This window comes from Brienomyrus brachyistius, chromosome 9, assembly GCF_023856365.1.
Source record: "Brienomyrus brachyistius isolate T26 chromosome 9, BBRACH_0.4, whole genome shotgun sequence".
Taxonomy (NCBI): domain Eukaryota; kingdom Metazoa; phylum Chordata; class Actinopteri; order Osteoglossiformes; family Mormyridae; genus Brienomyrus; species Brienomyrus brachyistius.
In genome coordinates, this window is record NC_064541.1 from 7,560,867 (window position 1) to 7,577,360 (window position 16,494).

A 16,494-nucleotide genomic window follows, 5' to 3' on the forward strand; every position below is an offset into this window, starting at 1 on the left:
AACGACAAGCAGAGAAAATGGATTGTTCTTTAAGTTAGTGGAATCTTTAGCACCAGGGCTCGGTATCATGTTTCACAAATGATTTCTTGTTAAGCCAGGTAACTTGTAAGGTTTAAGTTACACCAGTTTAAATGGATTTTAAATGGAAAACTCTAATTTCAACATGATGACCTTATCCCCAACCTTGCCCTAACCGTAATCATAATTAACCAAACAAAAATACAAGTCTTTTTGTTTTTTAATTGCAGTCACAGATCTTTGTGGGGATCTGAAAATCTGAAATGGTCTCCACAATGTCAAAATAATAGGCTTTTGTTACACTCTGGGCACCATTTGGTCCCCACAATGCAATGTAAACACAACACACACTAAACTAAAGTATTGGGACGTCTTAATCACTAAATTGAGGTGTTTCATTCAGACCCATTGCCACAAGTGTATAAAATCATGCACCTAACCAAGCAGTTACATTTGTGAAAGAATGGGTTGTTCTAAAGAGCTCACTGAATTCTGGCATGGTACTGTCATAGGATGCAGTAAGTCAGTTCATGAAATTTCTTCCCTGCTAAATATTTCACGGTCAACTGTAAGTGGTATTATTGCAAAGTGGAAGTGTTTAGGAGCAACAAAAACTCAGCAACCAAATGGTAGACCACATAAAGTAACAGAGCAAGGTCGCTGAGTGCTAGAGCGCATAGTGTGTAAAAGTCACCAGAGGTCTGTTGATTCAGTAACTGCAGAGTTCCAGACTTCCTCTGGCATTAACTCCAGCACAAAAACTGTGCACCAGGAGCTTCATGGAATGGGCTTCCATGGCCGAGCAGCTGCATGCAAGCCTCACATCACCAAGCACACGGCGGAGTGGTGCAAATCGTGCCACCACTGGACTCTGGAGCATGCAGCACTCTGTGCCTGACCTCACAAATGCTCTTCTGGATGAATGGACAAATTCCCAGACACACTCCTTTTGGAATTTTTTTGCAAAGCCTTCTCAGAATAGTGGTAGCTGTAATAGCTGCAAAGGGGGGACAAACTACATATTGATGCCTATGGATTTACAATTGGAAGCCATAAATGTTCCTGTGGGTGTAATAGCCAGGTGTCCCAATACTTCCATCCATTACAGTGTACAGACACACACACACACATATACAGTACTGGGCTAAAGTCTTAGGCAGTCAAATGAAATGTTTAAAGTTATTTATCTGGGTAGTAAGTGTATATTTGCTCATAACAAATCACACTAACATTGTAGCATATGTAAATTAAGAGTAACACAATAAAAACTAACAGGAATTTCTTCTGCTCCCAGAAAGTCACTGGTATCTTGCTGGATGCGCTAGATCAGCATAGCTTCATTTCCCAAACTGCTCCTCATTCTACGCATTTGTTAAATTTCACTGCCAGCTCTCTTACTTAATTAATTTAATTAGTTTGGAAAGTCAATATGGTGTTGTGGTGGTAGAGGATGGTATGCTAGTGGTCGAAAAATATACACTGCTCAAAAAAAATTAAAGGAACAGTTTTTAAAGAGAATATAGTATTAAGTATATATTAAAGTTCTGGGATATTGAACTTTAATATATACTTAATGGAGTTAACAGGTGCACTAGAGGGGTAACAATGAGACGACCCCCAAAACAGGAATGATTAAACAGGTGGATGCCACTGGCATTTTTCCCTCCTCATCTTTTCTGACGGTTTTTTCACTAGTTTTGCATTTGCCGACGGTCAGTGTTACTACTGGTAGCATGAGGCGATACCTGGACTTCACAGAGGTTGCACGGGTAGTCCATCTCCTCCAGGATGGTACATCAATATGTACCATTGCCAGAAGGTTTGATAATAATCGATGCTTTTATTGATCCCTGTGGGGAAATTGTCTTTACGCCTCCCACAACTTCCTCTTTTTCCATAGAGGAAGTTGTCTGCGAAGGGCTGCCACCCATAGCGCCGCCCAGGGAGCTGGGGGTTAAGGGCCTTGCTCAAGGACCCGCAGGCTGAGGCTGGGTTTGATTGAACCTGCGACCTTCTGATTACAGGCACACAGGCTTAGCCCACAGAGCCACACGCTGCTCCCCTGTGTCTCCCAGCACAGTCTCAAGGGCATGGAGGAGATTCCAGGAGACAGGCAGTTATTCTAGCAGAGCTGCACAGGGCCGTAGACGGTGCTAAACCCATTTATGGGAAATTTAACAAAATGATTGAAGAGATAAAAAGCAAACAAGAACTGACCATCAAAAAGACACCGATCTTCCACTGTATGGAAATATTTTGGATTCCAGAGAGCCGATATTGACAATAGCAAGATTTATCAACGCTGCTTTGTGTCGGCACAACTACTGGATCTTTTTTGACAGACTGTTTTGGTAGGTAAGTTCTGTTTGCCTACAGTTTATTGTGTGTACATTTTCAACTCCTTTCTGTTTTACATATATGGCAATATTTACCATAAAACAATTCCCAGTATCGCAATGCGAACCTTCTCAAAACTGTTTGGCCCTGATCAATATACACAATACATCAACAAAATGAAAATTATACACAGAAGCCACAGAGTTATTCATTCATATATGATTGTTATGCAAAATGATGTGGCTAAGTAATGTTGCTCACCTGTGTTTCAGCAGTGATCGCCTTCAGATAATAATTATCTACAGCTAACTTTGCTTTACTGGTGCGTCTGTGAATGTCTTCTTTTAAGACGTTGTTACATTGCAGCTGTGCAGTTGTAATATTTAAGTTCTGTCATAACTGCATTTTCACTTAATTTTAATGTAAAGTGCTCCCAGACTGCTGAGGCTTTTATGCACTTTTTATTTGGACCCTCATCCGATGTGACCCAAGTTATTACAACACATAGAAATATTCAAAATGGAGTAAGAGGCAAGCCATTCACAGTAGAGGCTAGTAAGGAGCGTAGCTGTCCAAGCGATTTCTAGCCCCGATCCAGCCTCCACTCTCCAAGGAGGCTTTGAACAGCAGCCCACAACCCTACTATGTGCATCAGCTATATAACTCAACAAAGATGGGCCGCTCTACCGATTCCCTGACACCTTAAATGAACACATGCCCAGAGGTGCATTTCCAATCAAGCCATCCCAGGAGCTTCCAGAAACTCTGACCAATGTGACGCATGTGAATAAGTAAATCAGCGTGCTGATTCGTCACAATAAATCCGAACGCTTTGGCCAATACCCTGCCATTAATGTAATCGCGCAGGCTAGTCACATTTTCCCCACACATATTTTGCAAGTGATGTTATGGAACCTGAGTGTTGACATAAGGACCAAGGACTACCATGTGCGCAATAGCCTGGCATGGTGGGAACCTAAAAGCTGGGTCGAAAAGGTGAGAGAGCTCACCAATATCTCCTGTGGGGTCCAAGCCAAATCAACAGGGATACTGAAGCTCTTCAAAACAAACCATTGACTCCTTTGACTGGGGCCACAGTTCAGAGGCTCTTCTGTCGAGTCACAGCAGCCAAACTCGATGCGTTCAGCCCAAAGGAATGCGCATGTGTACTGCTGCCATTCACAAACCATCACTGAGCCCCTCGCTCTAAATACGACTGTCACGGCTGCCTAACCTTGGCTAACAAGTATTCATTTATAAAAAAAAAATAAAACGCTGAGAAAGGCTAAGAAGTTCCGTAAATCTTACAATTATTAAACATTTCTTCATGATTACCACGAGGATACACTGTAAATAACTACCGTCTCTTTAATAACTTTGTAAACATGGCAAAATGCGGGGGGGGGGGTGAATAAATTAACCACTCAATTCCATTCAATACTTCATGACTCCTGCATCAAACCACATACATTTTCTTTGCATATTCAAGGTTCTGCAAGTTGGAATCAACAGCAACTGGATTTTTTCCTCACCTACTTCTGTGCAGAGAGACCATATCAGACAAGATATCAAACTATACAAATGTCAGTACGAAAGACTTTGGCAAAAATGAAAACTGGGTGGAAAAAAGAAACAAAACAAAAAAAACAGAACAATTGGTTCTCACCTGATAATTCGGATGGTGCAGAAAATAGTCCGGGCATCCGGCTACCGCCATGATGAATCTCTTAAATTCTTTATTCAGCCTTTATTCACATTAACTTTTGCTGGCTGTTAGATGCCTGAAAGAAAGAGAGACGCCATGTTACTCTGCGGCACGGAAAGGGAGACGCCATGTTACTCTACGGCACGGAAAGGGAGACGCCATGTTACTCTACGGCACGGAAAGGGAGACGCCATGTTACTCTACGGCACGGAAAGGGAGACGCCATGTTACTCTACGGCACGGAAAGGGAGACGCCATGTTACTCTACGGCACACAAAGGGAGACGCCATGTTACTCTACGGCACACAAAGGGAGACGCCATGTTACTCTACGGCACGGAAAGGGAGACGCCATGTTACTCTACGGCACGGAAAGGGAGACGCCATGTTACTCTACGGCACGGAAAGGGAGACGCCATGTTACTCTACGGCACGGAAAGGGAGACGCCATGTTACTCTACGGCACGGAAAGGGAGACGCCATGTTACTCTACGGCAAAGAAAGGGAGACGCCATGTTACTCTACGGCAAAGAAAGGGCGATGCCATGTTACGGTACGGCACAGGGAGGGGGAACGCCATATTACTGTCACCCCATCTAAATCCAAGAACAGGACCGATATAGCAAAGTGCAAAAAGAGGCAGAATGCCACGTTACACTAAAGGGAGGGCGGACAGACAGTGCAAACATTCTTCCTCTGACATAGCCTGTGACGGACTGTGACATTCTCAGTGACGTACACACCACCGAGATGGGATTTTTATTAGGCCGGATTTTCATGCTGAAACTAAACACCAGCTGCTCTCTCCTGATGGTCAATTATTCTCAGGACACCTTCATGCAGCTGCAATCTAATCAGTTGCAGGTAAAAATTTGATCATTCATTTAGAGCAATGGTGCCCCAAAGATAAACCAGAAAATTACTGCACATAAACCGGGATGAGAGGCACTGAAGCATCTTCACCTACAAGTGCTTGAGGAAATTATTTGGGAAGTTCTATCAAACTTCAAGAAAAAAGCAGGACATGGTACATGGTGAACTAAAACCACCTCGAGTTCACACTACACAAGTTTAGCCTCAATTCTCTGCTCACTGACAGTTTTTGGAGATGCCAAACAAAACCCCAAGATCGGTGTTTGATCAACACTAGCGAATCGGCGCTTGATCGTTATGTGTGAGAACTGTTGAAAGACGTGACCCGACGGAGCCACTGATGCATCACAGATAAGTAGCACGTTAAATATCTGTACCTCTCAGCAACTCCAAATCCTGTTTGTGTGAAAAGTGTCGCTGCTGGCAATGAGAGTGCAAGACAAAGGGTGAAGGGAAAACCCAACAGGAGTTTAAAAGGATGGTAGAAAGGTGTAAAAAGTTCAGTTTGTTTAGACTTCTGTTCTTAGTGTTTAAGTGTAATATACGTGTAATATAAATTGGCATTTGATTACAGTGTCTTGACAGTTTGTAGCGGGTTGACACTAGAATTGTGATTTCCCGGTGTCATTCTCGCATGTGATTTCATTACAAGATACAGTTAAGGAGGCCAGATGAACTGGCGATTACTCCTGGTGAAAGATTTTGTATGAAATGTCTTGTAGCGTGTGACCCCCTGTCACTGACCAGTCCTGTAGTGTGTAAACCACCACGACTTCAAGACTCCTGATTCCAAAATAACAATTCATGTAGCGGGAAAGGGGCATTCCAAAAAAAATGTCATTAAAGCCTGGGGTGAGCGCAAGTACACATCAGTGCTGTCGCAGTTAACCAGTTAATACTTTGAAATGTCTAAATAAGAGTTCCAAAAAGATCTATCAAGCTTTTATGTAACAGGTTCTCTCCTGGAGTTTATTCAAACAATAATTCTTTACCTGGCTTTTGTTACAGGCTGCTTTTTTGGAATTCCACCTTTCAGAAAGCTGGGAAGTTCGCAGGTTCTGGTGGCAGCTGGCTGATTACATGACCGAGAAGGTCCACAGATCTTACGTGGGGAAAGCCAAAAGCTCCACACTGCACGCCGCTACAACAAAAAGACGGCGGCCATGAAGATGATGTCAACACCATTAATCATGTGACCATCCTGGGCTCCACACCAGGGAGACGGCACTGCTTTTGTTAATAGGTATCGCCTGTTAATTTATCAAGAGGCGAGGAAAAAGGGGAAATACAGTAGGCAGGCATTTCAATTCAGCTCACGCGGCGTGACCGCGGACGGGGCCTGGGCCTCGGATAAACGCTGCCCCCCCCCTCAGATCCAGCGCATCGCAGGCAGCCCGCAGATCACGTGTGGAAGTTGAGACCGGGCCACTGCACCAAGTTTAATTTAATTTATGGTTTCATCTGAATGCTGGAAAACGAAAGAGGTTCATGCATTATCAACTATTAACCACTACAGCCATTTGGTCCCCTGCCATTTCCCAAGCAAAAGGCAGCTTTGGGACAAACTATAGAGAAAAAAAATTTATTCCCTGTGATTTCTTGCAAGCCAAGTATTGCAGTTTTCCCCAGAGTAAACATTTTTTTCCCACGTACACCGGCTGAAAGGACTCGCTGGTAATGAGTAGTGTGTGTGTGTGTGTGTGTGTGTGTGCGCGCGCATGTATATGCGCAGGCGGATGGCCTCAATGTGTGACTAAACTGTTAATTTCAGTACATAGTACAAAAGGTTAAGATGAATGAATCTTACTGAAGCACTAATGCATATTTTACAACTTTTCCCGGTTTAACCAAAGTTATGTTTGCTTTGTGATCAATTTTTAAATATCTGAAAACCTTTAAATCCTTCTCTTGCTGTCATCCAGCTGATTTGTAATCTCATACGAAACACAGTACAAGTTTGGAAGCGCTGGTTTAAGATAAGAAATCATGTCAATGTCGATATGACGCCATTTATAAGACAATACCCTCGAGAGGTGAGTCACAAAATAAGGTGATGTTTACGCAAGTGTCTTCCATTCCTCCTGGAAGAACCTGAAAACCAGATGGGAGGAAACCTGATACTGGCACCGCAGGGTGACTGAGCTCCATGGCTGATTTTGGCAGCACTGGGCTGTTTCACGATTCAACAAGTTTACGATCTGCACGTGAGGAACGCATTAGCTGGGCCTTCGTGTCATTTGCAACAGAGGGTTCGCGGTTTAATTAAAAGTTAAAATGAAAATGTTTTACGGCTTTCTTATTGGGAACAGAGAAACAGTCGAGAAATACGATGCAGATTAACCTGTCACACCAAAAATCTGCCAGAAATAATATCTCTTCATTTTACTTTTGTCAGTTATGGTAATTCCTGAATATTCCCAATGTGCTTCTATAATCCACCACCCTGCTAACCTGACTTCCAGTGGGGCATTTTTAACAGAGGATGCAGACCTTTACATTTCTAAAGTCTTACTCCAGCGGAAAAAACTTCAGCGTCAACGAGAGTGTCGTCCGATCCACCGACCGCTGGCATGAACGCACAGCCCGATGAAGTACCTCAGCTCATTTGTCAGTGGCAGTGATTAATCCCGGGGGGTGGGCAAGGTTCAGAGTCTCACGCTCCAATATGGACAGTATGCACGAAAAGGCAGGAAGAAGTTTCCAGCTTCTCATTTTTAAGATGGACATGCCAAAGTGTAAAAAGACTAGCATAGATGGGCCAAATAATAAAGCCTTATGTAAAATCAATGAATCGGCACCTTCATATGGGTCTGCTTGTCATATGTTTGGGACTGACCTCACATCCTTGATCTGGGTCTCCATGTGATCATGACCTGGTCACTCTACTGCCGGTTCTGGATGTGAACCCATCTCCATATGAAGGGTTGAATGAATATGTAGTAGTCAATTAGTTCATTATATAATTATACTTTCAACGTACTTAAGGGTGTATCTGTGGTCTTTGTGACCACAGACAATTCAGCATAGATGCAGATGTCAGTCCCTTTAAGGAAACCTTAAAGGGAAGAGTTGCTATCCTCTTAAAAATCCTAATACAGTGGTACTTCAGCATACGTCTCTAATCCGTTCCAGATCCTTGGACTTATACCAAACAGGACGTATACCAAACGAATTTTTCCCATAAGAAATAAAGGGGAAATGATTAATTCGCCCATGAAAAAAAATCCTATTGTTATTAGCATATTATACACTGATGGGCGGGTTGTTCACTGAATGGTAACAAATAGCGTACTGACGCTCGTGGGCAGTCGTGGCTTTGTCTCGAGAGAGAGGTAAACAAGGGTAGCGCACGGTGTCGTGACTCATTTTGACCCATACAAGTTCTAGCACGCGAGTCATTTTCCAAACAAAGACCGTATACCAAACAAAATTTTTCGCGTCCTGCTAAAGTGGATGTATACCGAGGTACCACTGTATGTGCAATAAAAATCACAGCTCTCAGTTTCACCGTTATCCAGAAGGATGCACTCTGCAATTAGAATCACCCTCCGCATTAAATGCATGCTGGTCCTTCAGATGGAGCTCCAACATCGTGGTGCCATCATGAATGGAGCCAGACAGAGTGCATGCCTTTTGGATCAACAGACAGGCTGAAAGGACTCTCTGGTAATGAGTCGTGCGGGTGTGTGTGGGGGTGTGTGTCTGCAGGCGGACGGCTTCAATGTGTGACTAAACTGTTAATTTCAGTATGCAGTACAAAAGGTTAAGATGGATGTATCTTACTGAAGCACTGTAGCATATTTTACAACTTTTTCCAGTTCCACCAAAGTTATGTTTGCTTTGTGATCAATTTTTAAATATCTGAAAACCTTTAAGTCCTTCTCTTGCTGTCATCCAGCTGATTTGTAATCTCATACAAAACACAAAGTTTGGAAGTGTTGGATTAAGATAAGAAATTGTGTCAAACAATCAATATAGCCACAACGAATAAAGCCTCCATTGAAATTAAGCTAGCACATTGTCCCCTGCCATGTCCCACCACCAGATGAACCCTGTGCATCACGGTGATGTCAAAAATGCAATACACTGAAACCAGTGATGTGGTCTGTTTTACAATGACACAAAACATTTTTTGGGGGTGGGGGCTGGGACACCTTTTACCAGGACATTCGGTCCTTAGTACACTATTTAGAAGGACAAACACACTATGTCTATCCTTTACTCAGTAAAGCAGGGTGCTGTTTACAAAGCGGCAGAGTAGGGGGCATATTACCAAAAATAAATGTATTACATAACTGATTATAAGGCATTGCATATAACTTAATAAAATAACACATTATTGGAGATTATTACATGCAATGGTGAAAAGATGGCTTTTCTGCCTAGTTTTGTACTGGGACATTGAGTAACTCTCAGGGTTTCTTGGAGAGTTTCAGAGTTAGGGACCATAGTGACTACTGTAGGATTACCGTGTGTGTTCAGCGGGGTGAGGGTTCAAGGCTGATTTGTTCCGTACCAGTGCTGAAACCAAACCAATGCCCTTGTCAAAATCAATGACAGAACTCTAATGCGGTCATTATTGAAATACTACATTGTCTCTTGAATACAAACAAACTTTTATTACGTTGATATCTGATGCATTGATTATATTTTCAAATAAATCTCATTTAAATGAAGGAGCCGACAAAATGGTTTCATCAAATCAAAAAGGAATGCAGACACCACATGACAACACCACAGGTGGGAAACATTCCTCCACAACTTGAAAGCTGAATGTCCAGGCTGCAAACAGGATATCGCTGAAATGGGGAAAGTGTATGCATGAGAGAACTTTAAAGCAGCACCAACCATCGATTTCACAAAGCGGCATAACCACAGAACAGAGGCGGCTTACTGTGACCGGAAACTGTTCATCTGAATTCACAGAGAAATCGTCACTGAAAGGGACGGCCAGCACCAGTACAAGAATTACAGTGAAAATCTCACCATTTGCCAGATGCGAAAAGTTCAGGTTCAGAAAGTACAAATCCAGACCAAGGGTTTTTTTTTCCAACCAATTAGTAATGAAGAGTCACAGAGATTCACAGAGTACTCAACCGGGTAGTTGAAAAATCTTGGTCTGGATTTGTACTTTCTGAACCTGAACTTTCTGAACCAATCTCTGCTATTCCCATTCTCAAACATTTTACAAAACAACGTCATTTTCAAAGCATTTTAAACTTTCTCCAAAAAAATAATTCATTGCTATTTTTAGCGATTAAACCTTAATCTTGAATCGATGTCCCAATTCAGACTGACCGGCCTGAAAAGGCACATTCATGAAGCTATCAGGTTCCTAAGCTGAGTCATCTTGAGACCATCAAACATGCTTCATATCCCTGGCAGCCTGAAGCTGAACTTCAGCTCTTTGACCGACACCTAAAATCGAACTTGAGGAGCCATATCTCCCAAGTAGATGTTTCTGTACTCATCCAAAACACCAGGTCAACTCCAGTCCCTACCAACCCTGCAAAATCTGACAGAAAGACGCACTTTTATAAAGCTCTTTACTTCACAAAGGAGTCCACGTGGAATCCTTAACTAAACCCAATGAAATACAGTTCTGTACAAAGAAGGAACTATGGGTATCATGCACTAAACAGTGTGTGTGCAGAACGTTTTAGGGAAATCTAGAAAGATTACAAATACAGATACAATGCCGAGAATCCAAGAATGCAGAAATTTTATAATACCGCAATGGAAGGAACACCATATTTAGGATAATTTTAAAATGATGGCTGGACCATAAAAAATGAAGATAGACTACAGGTAGCTATTTCATACCACACTGCTAAATACTAACTTCCAGAAGAAGCCCCCTAATGTCGGTTTACATAAAAGACTTGTTGGGTACACCACCCTATGCAGGGGAGTGGGGGTCCGGAGCCTACCCGGGAAGCTACGGGCGCAAGGCTGGGAGCAACCCAGGATGGGGCAATACTTTTCAGGAATTACAATTTGACTGAATTCCTGCGATGGAAATGTGACAGTGTCTTGCTGGTTCCTCAAAAAAAAGTTTTTGTGGTGGGAAAAGGCCCCAAAGACCATTTCCGGTATTCCTCTGGTGCACTGGACAACATTGACTCAGCGAAGAACATTAACAATGTCATTTTCAGTGACAATGATCGATGGTGGTCTTGCATAGTTTGACCTCCAGATGTACATCAGTGTTCATGAAGATACCTGGACTGTCAAAACAGGAAATCAGTAACATTTTATTTCACCATTTAATAATTTATACCGTAACACCAAAAAAGCACACTTAAAAACAAATTCACTCACAGGAGTGTTGATCCGTCTGTGGGACTAAATAAACGTCAAGATAGTACCAATCACGTGAAGCCCTGGTGATTACTGTGTATGAGCAATGTAATATCGACGTGATATCACCCAGTCCTGCTGCCTACTATCGATTAGAGATATTAAGCATTACAAACCAAAAAAAAATAAAAATCACCTAACGAAAAGGAAATGAACAAGATCTACACTCTCAGAAAAATTGGTATATTTGCTTGCCATTGGGCAGTACCTTGGTAACTGTACCATTTAAGGTACAGAAATGGACTCTGCGCAACATCCCAGAGGCACAAACAGCATTAATTAAAATGTCCCCGAGTCGATTTCTGTACCTTAAGAGGTAAAGTTACCTGCAGCTAAGGGTATAAATGGCAGACCCAGTGACAAACAAAGGTATAAATTTTTGTCCTTTTTTCAAAGAGTGTAGTTTAACACTATATCCCTAAATTGTGAAGCATTAATTGAGTTATTTAAGGCATAACTTTCCTACTGAGGTAAACACAGGATTCATCTAGTAAACCAGTTGGTAAACTACACAACATATACCCAGTTCTCGCTGCTAATGTTTATGATCGTATTTTTTTCTGATCTCTGCCATAACAATCTCCACCTCTAGAACACCTCCAGACATTTAAGGGGAAAAAACTGTACGCCCAAAGTGATTACACGCCGAGTCATGGTTACAGTCAGCATGTGTAATGACTCAAACCAAAAATCTTCATGATACAATATGGTGCCAGAGCTCAGGTGAATAGCACTGGTACCAAAGCAGCTTGTTACTGGCCTATGGGGGGGTGGTGTGCTTCCTACATGACAGCTTTGAGTAATTTCTAACAGGACGAGATGAGAGCCAGACACATTGATGCAGGGGACGTCTGTAGCCACAGGGTCATGCTGTGCAATTATGGAAATCGTAAGCGAACGGATGCCTGAAAACCATTCCAAAAAGTCAAAGCTGCCATTCTTATTACTGCTAGAGATCTGTCTGCAACAGAACAGTGGTAAAGCGCATACAATTACAGTCTTCAGGTGTTCAAGCAAAGAACACAATGAATGGTTTGATTCGGGTGACTGGATGGTTCCCGTGGACCTGGGGAACATAATCAGACATTATTTTAGCCTTTAAGTCCGGTCCAGTTAAGCAATTATGGCCGAACGTAAGAGAACACTCTGCTTTATTGCACAATCCACAACAAGGAAAGGTTCAGGTTCCTGTATTTGAGATTACCACATCCAGCACAAACAACGTAACAGAACAGGGTTCTAAATATCACCATTGTCTTATAAGACCCTTGATTTGACCACAGATTCTTGTCCACATATCTCTATCTGATTCAGATGCTCTTGGTTGCCAGGGCACACACGGAACATGAAGGCGCAGCTATTACACTCAATAACAAGACCTCAAGAAGACAGAGGGTCTGTGGCAACCCTGACAAAAGTGTCAGAAACAGTAACCGCATCTCATGTGTGTAAGGTAATGGGGCCCCTTTTTAATTTCATAAAGGTGCTGAGATTTTGTCTGTCACATACAGTCTGCGTGAATGGCTGGGGTGGGGATCTTTGACATCATGTCATCTCTATTTTTAGCAGACGTGCTTTTATTCCTACTCTGATTAAAGTATGTGCATGGACTTGTTCGCCGAAACCCACTCACGGTTTAATTTTAAAACAGTAGGTGAAAGGCAACATTACCACCACAACCACCAAAGCAGTAAAATAGTGACGACGTTTTCCAAGACACGGGAGATCCTGTAACAATATTACGAAAGCAAATAATGACGGGAGGAACGCGGGAGAGTCTTTCTTGCCGAGGGAAATTCTGCTAAAAGCACGCCCTCCGTTGGTGTACTTTGCTGAGCACTTCAGAGAACACGAAGTACCCTACGACCGGTGCCTTTTGTCTTAAAGCTTGTTAATTATATCAACTGCATCACAAAAGTATAATAACGTAAAGTTGATGGCCAATGCATAAACATATCCATTAAATCCTTGGTTTATTTCAGAAAACATGTGAACAGCCGAACAATTCTACATTGTATTTTAGGCGTGAGTTTGCGCTGCACGAGAAGGTGCCAAAGGTCGCATTGAAAACACGCCGGACCGCAGCCCTGAAACGTGCGTGTATGGGGGGTCGGAATGGCTCCGGATCCCTTAAAATAAGCGAACGGCCTGTGGAAGACCAAGAAGATGGCTCCCAAAGACGAGGATTAAACTTTTATTTCGCTTAAATTCAGCACACGCAGCTAGCGGTTACTATTTGTCATGCCGGACCCCTTTTCCGGGGCTGCGACTCTAGTGTCCCAAGAAAGTCCTTCACGCAAAATCTCGTTTGACCCACTTGAGTTTAAATGGCTGTCCGGTAGTCCTGGACGGTATCGGATCGGTACCAATGGCCTTTGCGGTTGGGTTGTTTTAATGGGATCACGGAAATGCACAGCGCAAACGCCCGGTGGAGCAGCAAAGTACGACCGCGACATCAAAAGGACCATTACTACAGCCCGTTATTATTATTGTTGTTTTTATTATCATTAATAATAAAAAGAAACACCCCACGGAGTTGCGTTCAAAGGGCAGTTGGCTATGTGAGCTGTCTATCGGGAAGTCACGCGTTTAAAACTGGGCGGACATGTGGGGCAAAAACTGCCCCTGCGGATACACGGCGTGCAGCTCCGCAAATGCTTTATTTACCCCGCAAAAGCTTTACTTACCCCACCCCAAATTACACACAAACAGAAAGTTGCATCTATCAGACAATGGAGGGAAATCAACTGTTGTTACAAACAATGACGGTTTTGTTATAAGTTACAAACATAAACTGTGTAAACGAGCGGCGTGCATTCCCGCACACCGGGGTGCAAAGCCGGCAATGGCCACCGTACACCGTTCGGGGTGTCCCGATCTTTCATGCAAAGGACTGCGCTGCTGAATTTATACCGCAGACTTTTTCAAAAATATATGTGTATATACAATCTCGTAGTTAGCTTTAGATTATTCAATAGTACCTATATCTACCAAGTTTTATCATGCTATGCCGCGAAAGTCACACAAGTAGAGATAAAAGGGCTTTAAATGATTATTAGATAAAGCCCGCACTCTTCGGCAGTAGCTGGATCGCCACTTTAGGACGTTTTTAAATAAGCTCCCGTAAGCAGTGATTTGCAATATCCCGAGTGTAAATCTACTTTCCCGTGTTCTCCGACAGAAAAACTAAGCAAAATCTAAAATATACAGATACACTAAAGCTGAGAACTCACCTAAAAGTCAGACCTTCCCGCAGGCGAAGCTGAAAAAATAACAAGAGTTTTTCTCTTCTTTTTATTGAAGTCAGTGGCAGCTCGGCACTAATGTAACGTTATAGCTGAAGTGCAGTTGCTCAATCTCCAGAGGTTCAAAATCCTAGCAGAGGAAAGACACCGTGCACAGCCTCCTGGCTCAGCTGACTACCGACACACACGGGAGACACCGCCCTCCTCCCTGGCACCGCCTCCCGCTCCGCCCACCAGCACCACCCACCATCCGAGCACCACCTCTGGCTCCACCCACCAATCGAGCACTGCCCCCGACTCCACCCACAATCTGGGCACCAACTTCACGGATGGAACATCCTCTCCACCCACCACCTGCGCTCAACCTCCGACCCCACCCACCTACCAGACGGGTACCGCCTCCACCTCCTCTCTTGCCTCACCTCTAGCAGGCTTTGAGGCGGTAGTTTTGCGAGTTCAGCCGCGGCCCCTGCTCCGTAAATAGTAGATCTTGTACCGTGATGTTTAAATATCCCCCGAGGTTTAAAGGGGACCTTTGCCTTTAAAGCCCCAGGATCACTAAAATAAACTGCCATATAAAATCAGTGTGAAAAATTGCCCTACAGTGACGAAGCTGATTTTAGTTTGCTTGTCATTTTAATCTCCCTTTTGCTGCACTCTGACAGAGACAAACCAAGGATTGTGGCGATTTAACAATTTTCTTATTTATAAGAATTTTTTTTTATTATAAATTCATGTTCTCCTCCTGATCCTGATCTCCTGATCTAAGGTTCACTGCTGCTTTAGAAATGTTCTCAATGTGTTCTGCTCCATCTTTAGATACATGAGCTTGGCTCTGGGCTTAATGATTATTTGATATAAATTTAGCTTCTCAGTGATTTATTTGGGTGTATTTTAGAGGCTTAGAAAGATACCTGAAACAACTGTCACTTTCCCAACAAGAAAGAAAGTCTTTCCAGTGTGTGATCGAAATAACTAGAATCAAGAAACAGTGATAAGAAATTACAGGATTTTTCCAGATCTCACATCAATATTGCATAAAACAATGGCTTTTCGACCACGAACAGCTCTATGGTCAGCTTCAGATGCAGCACACATTTGTACCGGGTTTGTTCATCAACATTAATTGAGTTGTATTAAATTTATTTTTATATATCAGTTTCACAACAGAGTCACCCGAATGTGCCTTACGTGGGTGTGTTGTCATACATTACAACATCAGTAAGAAAGCAAGAAAAAGAGAGAGAGAGAGAGAGAGAGAGAGAGAGACAATATGACAATGGAGGAGAGGAACCAAACATTCCCAACTAGGGAAAAAAAGACATGCTAACGTTATAGAAAGAAAAAGTTTTATAAGTTTCCTCGGTTCACAGTGACCAACCTAACGGTTCTACTTCTCTCTACATTAGGATTGACAGCTTGTGATTCCCAAAATACTTTGTTAAAATCCAGGCATTACAACAGTCACAGCCTCTGTGAGGAATAGAGCATCATGGGAAATATGGAGAGCCCAGGAATTTGCTGGCAGAAGCCACGGGGAAAGTGGAACGGTGCTAGCACTGAAGCAAGTCTGCGAACAGATTTCGACCAATTCACATTTTTAGAGAGAAAAAAACTTAGGCCAACTTATGTACATGTAAAAAAGAATATTTTAACAATAACACAAACCAAATTTTACACACTCAAGGGCAAAAAAATGGGCTTAATGTTGTGCAATTTTGGTTTGGCTCACTTTTTTGACCTGGAGTGAACATACAAGTCTTGCTGCTCCTATAATAATCATTAAATGCAAAGGCAATACTGTTCAGATACACATATAATATTTAAAATCTTAGTGTGAAATCATATTGGTACTACTTACTAACATTTTTACATACTTAGCAGATACTTTTGTCCAAAACACTGTAGAAATAAGGCACACTGCACATTACAAACATACATGCTGTCAAGGAGCCAA

The 16,494-nt window shown here is 42.6% G+C and overlaps 1 protein-coding gene across 1 annotated transcript in view; it reads right to left on the minus strand.

The window, feature by feature from the left end:
* The window catches only part of grb10b (growth factor receptor-bound protein 10b), a 60,211-nt gene extending 45,500 nt beyond the window's left edge, over positions 1 to 14,711 (minus strand). Inside the window, exons 1-2 of the mRNA XM_049025030.1 lie at positions 14,526 to 14,711; positions 4,022 to 4,136 (exon numbers count right to left, since the gene is read on the minus strand). Of these exons, the coding sequence (XP_048880987.1) occupies positions 4,022 to 4,072 (51 nt within the window). The 5' untranslated portion in view covers positions 4,073 to 4,136; positions 14,526 to 14,711. The remainder of the gene's footprint in view (positions 1 to 4,021; positions 4,137 to 14,525) is intronic.
* Positions 14,712 to 16,494: the final 1,783 nt, after the last annotated feature.